Source organism: Rissa tridactyla, chromosome 5 (assembly GCF_028500815.1).
Source record: "Rissa tridactyla isolate bRisTri1 chromosome 5, bRisTri1.patW.cur.20221130, whole genome shotgun sequence".
Classification (NCBI taxonomy): domain Eukaryota; kingdom Metazoa; phylum Chordata; class Aves; order Charadriiformes; family Laridae; genus Rissa; species Rissa tridactyla.
Genome location: NC_071470.1, coordinates 49587706 through 49602988, shown reverse-complemented (window position 1 = coordinate 49602988; position 15283 = coordinate 49587706). Strand labels below are relative to the sequence as shown.

Here is a 15283-nt window from a genome sequence, read left to right as displayed (position 1 = left end):
GATGCAAAAAGAGCATCTAGTCCACAGAGCACTCAAAAAACCGCCCTCTTCCAAAAAGATGGTCATCTAAGAGAACCGAGGCCTTCAAGGTCTCATCAAAGACAGCCACCTGACCACTTCTGCAGTATACCCTCCCCTTTTCCACCACATTGTGACTTTGTGTATAATAGCAGTAAGGCAAAGAAAGGACCAGTGGAAAAAGAGCTGCTTCCTTGGCTGTGGTCCTCTCCAGGACTAACAAAACGTGATGATCATTTTGAAGATGCATCACAGTTCCTCAGGTCTCTCTCCAAAGTGACCCCATTGAAGAAAATCTAACAGGTCTAGAATCAACGTATCCTAAATTTAGCTCCATAAATGATAAATTACATTTATTTATAGCCTATTTACTTATAAATTATGTATAAATAAGAAACAGCAAGAAAAACCAAAATACCACACTGACTGCAAATGCGTGATGCTGCTAGAAAAAACAGAGGGAGCTTACTGGGCTATCAGGTATTACTAAGTATGTTTAAATCATTTTTAAGTTTAATACATTTTTTTTCTTTCTTATTTTTTCTCCATCCTCTCCCTGGACACCCCCTCCCCAAGTTCAATGTTATTTCTTTTCACACTTTTCATACTTTCCAAGTAGATCATTCAAACCTCATTAAAGCATCTACACTGCAGTGCTTTGAGAACTTTGTAGAGTGGAGTTGATGGTTGGACTCGATGATCCCAAGGGTCTTTTCCAACCTAAATGATTCTATGATTCTATGAAATTTCGGAAAGGTGTGAAGTGCCTGAAACTTGCTTAACAATGCTGGATCTACCTGAATAGGTATTACATGCAGCTTTTCTCTGGGTTTTTTTTCACTTACATAATCGGTCATCACACGTTTCACAATTCTGATCAAAAAAAGTCATTAAGAGTGAAAGTAAAGACAAATACAATTAGTCAATCTTCAAGCGTTTAAGTATGCTTGGGACTGGTTTCGGGAAGAAAAAGAAAAAAAGGAAAAAAGCTAAGACCTTAATTTAAAATCTCTTTTAACGCTAGGCTGGACTCAGCAGAAAACAAAGATATACGAAATGCCGCCTCAAGTTTACTGATGGAGACAGAACATACACTCATTAATATCTTATCTCTATGGACTCTGAATACAAAATGCATGCCTTAACCAGGGGCCCAATTTCTACAGTGTTAAGACTAAGCGTTCCTAGCAAAGTACCATGAGAATCATCACCTTGGAGTTCAGAAACGTATGGCTGAGAACAATGTAAAACACATATCATTCCAGATTTCTGACTACTGTGCGTTTTTTGTTGGTGTCTTACGTAACTACCATCCTTATTGCAAAAATACAATAGTTTAGCTTTGACTACACCTTGATTTTTGCTGGCAACATCAATCAAGATAGGTCCCTAAGGACCACTAGTAGTGAGCACATGAGTGTTATTGATATTACTTGGAATTACATCCATACATATGCAACAAGCTAATGAGACTATACAGAAATTTTTCAATGCACGTGCTTTTCACTAAGCCTGTGTACCTTCTCCCCATCACCTTCCCTAAAATAATGCTAGAAAACCATGATTGAAAGTGTAGTCTGTGCATGGAAGCAAATAATAAGCTTTGGAAAAAATTTAAAGGTGTAATTGAAGACTTAAAACAAGTGCAATCACAGGTAATATATTATTGAGGCTCTAACAAAAGCCTATTTACGATGAACCACACTCAGATTTTGGAAGCAAACGCTGCATTCTCAGACAACTATTTGAGATTATGCTGCAACATGAAACAGAGAAATAATTCCTCATCTTGATGAACACAAAACCACTGCTGCAAATAGATAACAAGTCAATTTATTGTACATACCCTTTATCCTTTGCATGAACATCTGCACCATGCTGAAGCAGAAGTTGGACTATTCGAACTCTGTTGTAGCCTGCTGCTAGGTGTAAAGGAGTGGACTGCAAAGTAAAGCAAAAAAAAGATGAAGAATGAGAGCCACATAAATTTCAAGTCCTGCACTCCCTGCCATTTAAGTACTCCTCGTTTCTCTTACACATCGGATCAAGATAAGTTAGACTTCTCTGATTAGCCAAATTAACAAGTACACAGCACATGCATGCCCTTCCTGTTGTCAAACCAAATAAATGTTCTGTAAGGTGGGGAAGAATCCAGGAATCTCCTCAGGCAATAACAAGTTCATCATTTAAAGTTTAAATAATGGCCCAACTTTGTTTTGTTTGGGTTTCAGGGGTTTTGTTTGATTTGGGCTATTTTTTTTTCCCCAAATACTAGAATTGAAATAATTTTTAAAATTCTAGAATTTATTTTTTAAATTCATAAGCAAATTTATGCAGTTCGGGCTGCATAGTCACAGGTTACAACACTGTTTGTATGTATGCTTGTTGCAACAAGCGCAGAAGAAGCAAACTGCAGAAGAAGAAACCCTGCATTTATCCCATAGCAGGAATATTTGTCTTCAGCTCTGCATCAGACAAGTAGTCATACATGTGCTGTACTGTGCTAATACACATGGAACTAACTGTAAGCAGTTTGCAGTTTTCTGCAAAACACACATCTTCAGCAGTAACATACCTTGCTGCATAACAACACAGTAATAATAGCATCTTTCACCGAAACTAATTCAAAAGAATTTTCAAGTTGACAACGGTAATTCCCCTCAAAGTTTATTTTAAAAGCTTTTTATTATCAAGCAAGTTTTGTGTGCTGTCTCAGTCTGAAGGAACTGACTTCTTACACAAATGGGTAACGTTTCCTCCTTCCCAAGGCTGAGAAGCAGAGGATTTTAAAGGGATATTTGTAATTTATTTTGTGGCGCGCAACCAAATAACATGATTTTATTACAGTAAAACCACATACATAAACCAGCTTGAACACATGGGAAGACTTACGTATCTCACAGTATTAAGCGAAGTACAGATTTACTGTCAGCATTAAAAGATTGTTATACAGTATTACAGGTGAGACATCACATTCTCACTATTATCGAGATTTAAAAAACAAAAATCAAGACAAATGATCTCATCCATGGCAAACAGCAGCAGGTGCTACATACCCATAAATGGTATGGAATTCCAGGAATTAACACATATTTAGTATGGTCATAACTTGGAGTAGTCTGTATTATATTTTACTACAGTCTAAGCACTTTGCTACTTTGCTCCGGAAAGAATAACTACTTTGACACCTACCAAGCGTCCTGTGTACCACAGTGAGGACAGAGCTTGTACTGAGAGACATGACAGCACGGGACATCTCTAACAAAAACATCTGAGTAATTCCGTTTATTTAGGGAAGCAGTTATGCAAGTTTCCTTAAGACCCATCTTCGGAATTGTCTGTACTCGATATAAGGATTTCTAACATTCCTAACCTGAAGATCCCTAAAGTGTCTCCAAAATACAAAATGGCACCACCACCACAACAGGTCAAATCTTTCAAGTATCTGGCCATTCAAATCATTAGGATCTATTATTCTGTTTCAGGAAGTCTTCTACTACTGAATTAACAATTCAGACTGAACCAAAAGATGTTATATTCTTTTCATACCTGTCCCTATTATAAAATAGCTGGCTTCTGGATATCATAAACAATAATGAAAATGTGGATAAAGATTATGCCACTATTGACATTGGCAGAATACTTTAGTACTGTTTATTCTGACAATTGCCTTGGTCTGGTTACTAAATCCAGTTTTATCAACCGAAGTAATAACCCAGGAAACCTGAAAGGAACTTGAAATTGACTGAGGAAAAGTCAGTGTATTGAAAGGTTTAAACTCCAGAAGTAATTGGAGCAAACACTAAATCTTTGGACCACTGCAGGATCCTTTAACCTCACTACAATTAAACTACATCCCTTCTTGTCTGCATGGTACTTCTAAAACAACGATGGCACACTTCCAAGATGATGCTTTACTTATATTAAGCATTATTAATAGGGATGTTCTCAATAAATATACATCAACCCTGGAGTCTTGTTCACTGCTTAAAATTAAAACTATTATGATTCGAGTTGGGTCTGTGCATTTTGTATTTCTAAGGTTATTAGACCTGTATTTGCCAAATAACTTCACTAGAGAAGAAACGCAAAACATTTCAAGCTTATAGTTGCAAGACAAATGATGTCAGTGAAACAAAACAGTGTCATCCCAAATCTTCAGACAACTGATATCCCTGCCTTTCATGAAGGTGAGCTACTCATTCTCCCCGAGCAAGGCCATGTAGACATTACAGTCCCAAGAATGAACACAGAATACCATGTCTTCTCCAACGCACCAGGAGTTAGTTACTCAGCCAGGCGCCTGATGTTTGGTGTGCTTGCCTTCTGATCCACAGCAGCTTCAGGGAAGCTGTGTGCCGTGCTGTGGCTGCCTCTCCAAGGAGGAGGTAAGTGATGCTCCCTGCACCCATCCCTGGAGATGGGGCCGAGATGTTTGCCACTCTGCATGCTTCAACTCTGCAATTGTGAACCATGTAACCTGGAGGACCACGCAGTGCTGGAGACACAGGCAGTCAGAGGGCCAGAGAGGCCACTTGAGTGAGGGGCAAGGACAGCTGAGCACACACAGAGGGTGTGCAGAGGCAGTGATTCTGGAGGGCTGCTCCCCCTGTATTCAGGTCTGGTGTATCAAAACCCACCAGCCAGCGCTGCCACTTGCTTTTTAGGTTGGCTAAAAGGCTCCTATAAATGCTGCATTTACATATGCTTCAGGAAGGAGAAAGCAGGAAGGCCCTACTTCAATGACTTTTTAAGGACTTATTTTCCTTTCTTGTGAGAAAGAGCATTGATTAATGCTACGGATTTAATAGTTAAAATTACTAATCTGCATTACAAGCTTGTATGCTGATTACAGAAACTAAGTACCTAAAAGATAACGTCATGGTACACAAACCGCTCATTATATGGGATTATCAGCCCTAAAAAACAAAACAAAACAAAAAACCCAAGTGAACGATGGAAGTAGAGAGACTGATGTTTAAAATTAATGCACTGTTTATATGGCACTAGAAAAGTAGAAAGCAGCTATCAAAAACAGCAGTATTGTATACTGCACCTGCAAGGTATATTAAAGTAATCACTTAATATTAAGGAAAGAGATTTAATTGAGCTATCAATTAACCCCTCCTCCCATGTCTTGCAATACCTGGCAAGGGACTGACTAACAAGAATCCCTAGAGGGCACTTACCTTCCAAGACTCACATTCACAGTTACCAAGCCAATCACACTGTCTTACTTGCTAGTTTAATTAAAAAAGTGTAACTCTACTTTTATTAAGTAAAGTAGACCCTCATGTGAGATGCTCACATTATTTTAAAGTTTTATGGCAGATGTAATTGAGTCAAAGCAGGTACTGTGCATTTGAAGGAAGATCACTGTACACAAGATGGTGATCACTGTCAACCTGTATACCTACAATTTATACTAACGGAGGTATTTTTGCCTGCAGTCTTTTTGAAAATGTGTTACCTGGGAATATGAGAAATGCATTTTTTAGATTCAAAAAAATGTACAGACAGCAGTTTGATATTATTGAGCCTTAGGTATTTTCACACTGCTTTGTTACCAGCAGCTGATTTGATGATCCCTGTTCAAGGTCAGCCACCTTGGACTTGCTGTCCCCTCTTCACCTGCAATTAAATAAAAGGGGCACTGAGGAATTGCCAGAGCTGCACGTTGATGAGCTGCTGCCGCTTAAATCAGAAAATTGATTTCAACAAATTGTCCACAGGCAACATGTGAGTGCTGGCTCCAAGCACCATCCATTTCCCTTCCGACCTTGCTAAAAAGTCTTCAGCAGCTCTTCGATGGCAATGCTGCCGCAGCCTCAGAAGAAAGCTGCGTTTTCATATTCAAATTATGAATCGCCTATTTTATGGGCAACTTTAAACTGAGAGATCTTATGTAAGGATCTTATATCATGCATTATCTGCATGATCAATAACAGCTGCAGGAATTGTTTTAAGAACTAATATTGTCTATTCCTGCTTTCTGCTACTAAAGTCTCTATATAGTGCTATCTGATAACAGTCTTAATCAATGTGTTTCATTCAAGTTCTCATCCTGAAGGCTATTAAAATCAACAAACAACAATCCTCGTCACATGCATGATGTCTCATCATACATCTCATTTATGACACTATACAGTAATTTAGAATTATCATCATTTAAGGGAAGGGCATTCTTGCAGTAAAGAGGCAACACCCTGACTTTGAGAGCCAGTTCTGGCCTTGATGTATTACGGCTACTCTCATGTTCAAAAGGTCCCCACATGGATAGGCACCAGTAAGGGTGGCTCTTATGCAGATAGACAAACAAGTATGACTTCGCAGAAGATATCTAAGGACACTCATATGTTTATTGTTAACTCTTCTACAACACCCTGTTGACAAAGGATGTCAAAAAAAAGGAGGGGGAAGGAGGGTTTTTAAAATGTTTCATGTAGACTTTAATATATGTGACTTTTTTACCTTGTCTATAACTATCTTCAGGTTTGGTCGACTTGGAAATTGCAGGTATGCACTAACTTTTGTCAAACAAAATCTTTATTCTAATCAGACCATATTGCCTGTAGAGAGCAGTAGTAATAAAAATAATACCTTAAGCTTTTGTAGTTTGTCTCGCAAGGTCCCTTCAAAACAGTGTTTCACCTTCTCTGAATTAAGGGAAGAACAGAGAGGCTTCTAATCACAGAAGAGACCTTTGTTTCACAGTTTTGCAAGATGTCCTGACTCTGGACAAGATGACTATTTGAATCTGGTATACTAAGGAAAAACCTCTGAGCAGGCAAAAAATTCCCTCTTCACTGGATTAGAATTTATGATAGAATCTTTCTTTCCAATTGCAATAGTCTGTGTCTGCTTGATGCTGCTCTCTTACAGACTTCTCCAAAATGAACAGCATCAATCATGAGTGTACACCGGGAAGACATACTGGATGTGAGTGGAATACCTCCTGTTGCCACTTAATCATTCTGATTAATGGCATAAGAAAACAAGTTGCAACAACATGACAATCTTGAAGACACATTCCTGAACTTTTCCACTATGGAAAGATCAGGCTTTTCCTTTCTGCCCAGATACCAATTTGCATTCCAATTTTATGCAACATGCCCATTTACACCTTCAATCTTAGACTCAGTTGTAAGCTTTCTTGGGAAAATATCTCATTGACATTTGCTTGTATGGCAGGTAGACTGGACATGTCACCATGAACAAAAAAATTGCCTTCTAGAAACACGTATTTCAAACAACTCCAAATAATTATTTCATACGCAAGCTACAATGCTCTTGCACATTAGGTACTATAGAAATAAAGGTCCCAAACCTCAGCTAGAGAACAACGCTCTTAATAGAGCAGGAAAGGAGCTGTGCTTCTGTTCATCAGCCACATGGCTTGTCAACTTCAGCCACCTAAATTGTGCAACTTCCTTGATCATTTTATAGCAGTACTGAGTTATTTAACTTCATGGTCAACAATTGCACTTTAGGGACAAACTCATAAATGCTGCTCCAGGAAAACAAGTTATGTCAGACTGCTGACTGTAGATGAACTAGCTGCAACTAGTTAAAACTCTATAGATAAATAAGCACAGGGATGAAGAACTTAAACTGCTTTTCTTTCGTTAAAAAAACAAACCAACCCAACCACAAAAAACAATTCCTAAGGATAGGGATTAAGAAATGTGTAAAGAAGGCATTTCTCACTCCATTGTGTTTCCAGTGCTAATTTTAACTGCTTTACCTTCAAAATACAGCCAGTAGTACTTAACTGGATTGTTGAACAGGACAGACTTACTATAGTAAAATTCAGAGAAACATCACATCACAAATTTCACATGGGGCTTTCTAACAGCTAATGACAGGGAAAACGAAATGAACGGCTCACCTACTCAGAATCTGCAAGTCACACAGCATCTTAATTTAGAGCTCTAGTATATCAGATGATCTCTTGGGGGGGGTATGGGGGAAGGGGGAGAAGATCCACTGTTTTGACCTGTAAACCAGTGAAGACAAAACCAGCTTGATTTCGCATATAGACTAGTGCTAGGGCAGGGCATTATCAGGCGAAAATGAGGATTACATGAAGAGTAAGAGAAACGTTTGCATTCCTTTTTATTCTGTCCCTTGGCAGAAGGAGAACAAAGAAGAAGTCTGCATTAAAAAGGAATTCTTCCTTGCAGCTGAATACCTTTCAGAAATTTATTCAGGTATCATACCACCTGGGTTGTGGTACAAAGCCCAGATCAGGTCAGATATCAGGGATGGCATACCTCCCCTAGAAGTATTTAGAAATGTGTACCAGCTACAAAGCATTGTTTTGTGATCACAGATTCAAGAAACATTCCTCTCTGTATTCAACTGTGCAGAAACCACACCTGGCACGTTATTTGCAAATTAGTGCTGGACACCTCCAGACCAGGCAGATGTTGATAAACTGGAGGAAAATATAAGAATGTGTAATAAAGGTGAAATGGAAAGAAGTAATGAAATGCCTGGAGAGTTAAAAAGCGCAGGAAGAACAGAATAAAAATACTGCAAATACGCAGACAGAATAAGCCCTCATGGGGAAATTATTTACTTGTGTGACAGACCAGAACTCTTTTACTCCTAATCTCCAATGAGTATTCAAACCTTTTCTTTCTCAGAGGGCCGTAATGTCCAGACTACTGACTACTAAATGTTTTTCTAGTAGATCTGACCTTTGAGAGACAATACAAGTTTCTGACTGTACCTCTGAACTTCACCATTGTGTGACAAAACATCAGTTCTAGACATATATGGTGACCCTGCTGCACTGCAAGTTGTGCTAAGTGTTGACAAATAAGGGGCAGGAGACTTATGAGAGAAGAGCTTTTTAAATCACAGAGATGCCTGGGGTAGAGAAGGGCAGAAAAGATGACAAGCATCATCTTGCACACGGGTAGACAAAGAAATAACCAGAGTTTCTCTGTGTCTTAGAGGTTAAAAGAAGGAAGAACAGGAAATGAGTGATTTCACTTTTCTGCTCAGGAGCTCCTCCTGCTAGCATAGAAACAGCAGCACCACAGAGAAGGTAGGTTAAGTGGAGGCAAACAAGATATGCCCAAAAACAGAAGAGGGTAAAGGGCAAAGATATCTTTCCTGACAGGAGAGAAAACATGCAAGTACCGCAGGAGCACACAACAAAAGAAAGTTTCATCTGCAGAGGAAGGCTTAAGACAGACGTTTGAAGATGACCATGTAAAAGCCTTATTAAATCCCAGAAGAAAAAACACAGTCTCCCTGCCCAGCAGGTTTCTCCAGAAAATGACACCTGACTTTCAAAATTATGGAGATTATTGTCTTTTGACACCAGAAGGCAAATCCTTAATCCATGTAGATACCTCTGAAAGCTATTCTCTTAACAATAGCTATATAAGAAAGAAAATAACTCAAATTGATTACTTCAGAGAAAAGGAAACAAAGTCAAACCTGAAAGAACATTGTTACTTGGCAGAAAAAAGGGCTAAAAGAAAAGCCAGAAGAAAAAGAGATACTGTGAGACAGAAGGCAGCAATCATGTTTGGAATGAACTTCAAAGGCAGAGATCAATGTGATCCACAAGAAAAAGCAGGTATGGCAAAGGGATAAAAGGAATCTCGGCTTCCCAAATATGAATTAGGAAGCTTAATTCCCTAACAACTCCATATTAAGTTGCTGCCATTACTTTTAGAGACTGACCTAGAAGACCAAGAGGGAAATGGTAAAGGGCTGGGAGAGATATCTAAATATTTATATGGGAACAGCACCTTGACCTCCGATCTTAGGATTTCACAAAAAGCAGGTACCATAAATGAGGCACTAGTAATCCTTAATCTCTTTCTAAACAAGAATTAAAATGCAACACCTCCTTACACCCCCCACTCCTGAAACTCTTATGCATTTGCATGTATCTTAACCTATCACCCATTTGGTAAAACAGTTCCACAGAGGATGTGTCAGAAAAGCTGAAACATATCTCACAAACCTGTAGTATTCTCAGAAAACTGTTCCTTACAAGAATCTCTTCAATTTCTACAGGCAAATCATGAAGGTTTGGCTGGGGATGGAACTGCAATATGAAAAGAAATTCTGGAGCTTCTACCATGAAGCAGCATTTGCAGTTTTCCCACATTCAGAAGCACAGAAAAGATCTCTAGCAGCACTCAACGACACGGGGAGACGGAATTTGAGATGGATTATCAGAGAAGTAGAGAAGTATACACTGCTTCTTTGGTGATAGATGATGGCAGCTGAGGGAATAGTGGCTTGCTGAGCTACATAAAGATGAAATGACAGTAAAGACCCACTCTCTTCTCCTAAGGGAATGCTGCTAATGTTATTTAACACTAAAAGGAGATAGATACTGCCTTGAAAGATATGGCAAAACACTACACAGGAATTACTTACAGTATAATTGTGTCCAGGATGGCCATTTTTGTTGCTTCATCACCTGGAATCTGTCAGAAATGCAAGTCAAAAATGGACAAGTCTGATCTGGGCACTGAAGTACGACTGGCTCTTGCTGAGGCAAAGGCAGGAAGAAGAAACTGCCCCTGCAATCTTATTAACTAAAGTTATTCAAACCTCTAGTATTCCAAGGAGCATCTGGCAACACCTGCCAGCTAGGGAACAAACTTCAGGGCTGGTGGACCGAGCACACGGGCATGCAAGATTCTCTTCTGTCAACAGCTGGAAATTGTATTTGTTAAGTCACACGCTGGAAGCTGTGATTCCAAGTTTAGTGCATGGGGAAGAACAGATGCTACTGATGCTGGTCTGAGCAATGGGGCACGGATAGACAAGTTTCTGCAGAGTTTTTGAAAGCATCATAGTGCCAGCCAGCACAGTCCGCAGCCTAAGTCTCAACCTGTCAAATCTTGTCAAATTGCAAGTTGCAAATGCTTATGACTCCAGGAAAGCAGGATGAGACAACTTTCTCCCCTCTTCCAAGACAAATGCATACATTTTTATCTGTTCTGTGAGTCAGTGTCCAAAGCTACAGAATTCTGTTCTTTAATTATTTGCTCAGGCTGCTGTTCCTTCGTTTTAATGAAATATTTAGGTGTTGCTCTGGCAGCACAAACAAGTGCTAATGAGAGGCTCCTCTCCAAAGAGCCATGCCAGATGCCTGGGGAAGGCCTACATACGACATTAAAACAATCTGAAGAGGATGCACACTGCAACACCAGAGAACCAAAACTCTGCTATTTTTTGCTGTTTCAGTCTCCTCTTTTTCCACTTGCTATCAAAATCTTTTTTCTATCAGTCAACTATCAATCTTTTATTTCCTTTTCTTTTTATATCTCTTATTATTTTTACCACTTCTCCAATTCTGTCTCTAAATATTTACTTTGCTTCTCCTCCTTCCCCTTCCGACTAGAAACTTTCCAGGTTTCAGTTCATAAGATTTTCACATTATTAAGAAAGAAGAAAAGCTTCTCAAAATATATTAATTTGACTGTTCCCTCTGCTAACATGACAATCAAACCAGCACTTCACTATTTTATTGAATGTAGGGTCAGAATGAACTCTGTTAAGAACACTTGCAAATTGATTGCATTTCAGCTCCAGTGCTCAGTGTGAAATAAATATTTATGCCTTATATTTTGGCATGAAATTAAAACACGAGATCTAAAATCATTCACAAAATTAAACGTACAAAATGCTCCTTTTGCATTACAGTGATAATTTGCAAATTTCAGAATTTAATGCCTTTATAATCCAGTCAAATAGGCTTCCCTGTTCCTTTGAAGAGGAGCCTTGCAAAATACAGGAAAAAAGGCAGTGAATTTATCTTGCGCTTCTTTTTAGTATGTTTCAAAATTGAAAAGTTACGGTTATTAGAATATGAATATTCTAAATAATTTCATCTGTAAGAAATAAGTCTCTTTTTATAAGTACAAGTGTATTATATTACTTAAAAAAGACTAATCAAATAACCTCAATTTTCTTGTTCATCAATGACACATCCATCATCAATTACAATGCCCTATTTTGGCATTTTCCTCCCTTTTTATTATTCATCTGCTGCCTGCTCAGTCAACTTCAACAACAGTTTTAGAAATGGTTATGAAAATACACCTCTCTTTGCACATAAGTATTTGTAGTTCTTTTCATTTAGAACTAAACTGATCACTCTAAGTTACCCATATTACCTACGAAGTCAATGATGGGGTTGTATTAGCAAGTGATAACTGATGCGCTCAGAGAAGTCAGAGAGGCAGCAACGGCAGAAAACAGAAGGGCTTTGGGTAATTTAACAGCTGAAATGTTTGGTTAGTATCCGTGATTGTTTAACAGAGAAGTTGGCTAGGGAGGCTGCAGGAGTAAATGCAACTACTGAGCTGGTACCAAGTAACAAGCGACGCCTGGTGCAAAACCTTGCAGTAGAAGTTGCTTTTTAACAGTGACTGTAACATGCTTAGATTCAACTTACCTGTGGGGGAAATGCTTGCTAAAATAATCCAACATGACTGTGCTAGCCTTCAGAAAGTGGAGCTATGCAAAAAATTGGGAAGTTTTTTTAACAATAAGCTAAAAGTGGTATCTAAGAGAATTAAGTCCTTGAAGACAGCATAAAGACTCCTAATGGAGACAATACTGGAACTGCTGTGCTAACGCATGCCTTCTATTAGGAAGGGCTTGACAAAGTGCAAGAAGCCAGTGTGACTAACAGCGAACTAAAAGAGATTACTAGACTTAAGAAGGCATCATTCAAAAAGCTGAATTTACAAGCTGAAGAAAATCACAAGGATCATAAACTCCAGCAGATTAAAGGTAAAAATACAATCAGACAGGCAAAACCAGTTTGAGCAGTAACTAGTGAAAGGAATTCAAATCAGTCATAAATCCTTCTTCCAACCCACCAAGAATACAAAATCCACCAGACAGTCCAGTAGGGCAAGGTGATGCTAGGGCAAGAAATGGAGCTGTTGCAGGTGAGAAATCATTGAGGAGGAACTAAAGGAACTCTTTGCACGGTACACAGCTTAGAAGAAACAAGTCATTCTCGTACCAGGACCCTGGTGAGCGGGCATGTTCTCTTGACAGTAGACGGATAAGAGCATAATGCAAAAAGCCGTCCCCTGTGTGAAGCTAATCATCAAAGGGAAACAGTTCAGGTATAAAAAACCCCCACACCTTTAATACATTTGAAGGTTTCCTGAGGAGCACATTGATTAAGACCTAACTAATGAGATTTCCTGATTTTTAGATAACAATACAGAGAGAATGATTACAGAGCAAACAATTTCTTTCCTGTCCTTCAAGTGCACATTTTCTAGTTGTGGACATGATAGACTACACTTCAAATAATTTCTGAAGAAAATGAAAACAGGTGAAGGGATACTCACTGAAATTTTTTTTTTTAAATATTTAAGATCCCATAACAGAAAACTTAGAGCAGGTAGATCAGTTTCACATTTTATTCAAAAGGTATAATCTTTGGCTATAGAGAGTGTTAAGTGACACCAGGGACAGAAATTAAGCCAAGTTATCTGTACCGTACAAAGTCAGGGGAGGGATTCTTGTGTTATCCACTTTGACCATGCCTGGCTAATGAAGTAAGATGGGATCACAGCATAAGAAAGAGCATAACTTGTCACTATTTCTGACATGAATCCTTTGAACTATCTTTTTAAATAAACAAAATGGTATTTTAAAGGTAAAATACAGTTATGGCCGTTTTTAAATGTTCTTTTTGTGTGTACTGCATTGTACACTTCTGCCCCAGGCACATCATGAACATTATGGCATTTGCTTTGTAACCTTTTTGCAATTTTGGAAATGTCACCTTTTTCACAGTGCTCCATTACCTAAATGCAGGAAGGACCCTTAATTTTGAGTGCAGACTTTGATTTAAAATATTTAACTCAATTACAGAGAAGTATGAAAAGAGTACAAAAATGTCTGCATCTGATCTACGGTACTTATTTTCACCACTGAGGCACATATTCACTAAGGAAGAGTTGCTTAGAAGGACATTCTTCTTCCCTCCGTCAGTCCTCCTAGTTATAGCATACACAGCGGTAGGCTCTAAAGTTGTGAAGCCCTCCATCCAAATCAAAGCTGAGGGTACGGACCATACAAATATATTCCTGTGGGGCACCAAGGTATCACAGAATAACTGAGGCTGGACCCAGCTGCCCCTTTTCACTTCATTTACTCAGGAACTGTGAATGACTTCGTAGCTGGGGTGGGATAAGAGCATATATAGGTCAGTTGTCACAGAGCAGCTGGCATCTGATGACATGTTCTCCCATGACTGTATACATGCCTGTACCCAATATGGGTCACTGGTGAGGCTGCAGAAGCAGCACAAACAATTATTGCACTTGCAGAATGCAGCTGGCACTGACCACAGTAAAGACGGATCTTAAATCACAAATTTTTGAAAAAAGCTTTCGGAATAACATTTTTGTTTTAAATAGAAATAGACGTGCTCTCCATCCTCCCTCAGTCCCCAGAAAACTAACTTGCAGAAATAGGGCAGTGCTGGCTCACATCTTCCCCTAGGCAAGCATATTACCTAGCTATATCTTTTGAGATATACACATACGCATATATAAGTACATATAGCTAGGTATATACAACAGTGTATAGGAATATATATGTGGGTATATATAGGTATATATACACCTATATACTTTTAAATTTATTTATATCTATGTATGTACACACATTCAAACCACTAGATGTACCTTTGATACACATGCATTCCATAAAACACATTCAAGATCGGTGTCAACAAAGACTACAGTGTTTAGAAGTCACCAGTCACGGCCAACTTTATGCTAGCAAACATTAGCTGACAGGGTACATTGTCACCGCTTATTTTGATAACTACAGTTCCAAAAAGCTGTAATCATGCATCATGAAACTTCTGGATAATCTTTGCAGGACCACAAACGAAGAGCCCAAAATCTGCACATTTCTAACCCACAAAAGTGGTTTTATAGTACTTCATCAAAGCCAGACTGACACTTTATGCCAGTAAGCAGCAAGTGAGCAGATTCAGTGAGGGCTTGTCTACCCAGTTATTCTGGAATAACCGGTTTGGATTTACTCCATGTGGAGCTGTCTTTTTTTCTGAAATAAAATGAGATTCTCTAGTTAAAAATTTTTTAATATATTTTAAAAATTTTGTATTTTATTAGACTAATAAAGGAGAAACCTTGTTCTGAACCAAGAATATACAGAGTCAACTACTAATCTGGTTTCAATGTATGATTCCTTTGCTCCTCTCCTCCACACAAGTTATTTT

At 38.6% G+C, this 15283-nt stretch overlaps 1 protein-coding gene across 3 annotated transcripts in view; it reads right to left on the bottom strand.

Moving 5' to 3' along the window:
* The window catches only part of TNKS (tankyrase), a 143032-nt gene that overhangs the window by 43513 nt on the left and 84236 nt on the right, over nt 1-15283 (bottom strand). For all 3 annotated transcript variants that reach the window (XM_054203424.1, XM_054203425.1, XM_054203426.1), the window contains one exon: nt 1865-1959. In XM_054203424.1, coding sequence (XP_054059399.1) covers nt 1865-1959 — 95 coding nt within the window. The remainder of the gene's footprint in view (nt 1-1864; nt 1960-15283) is intronic.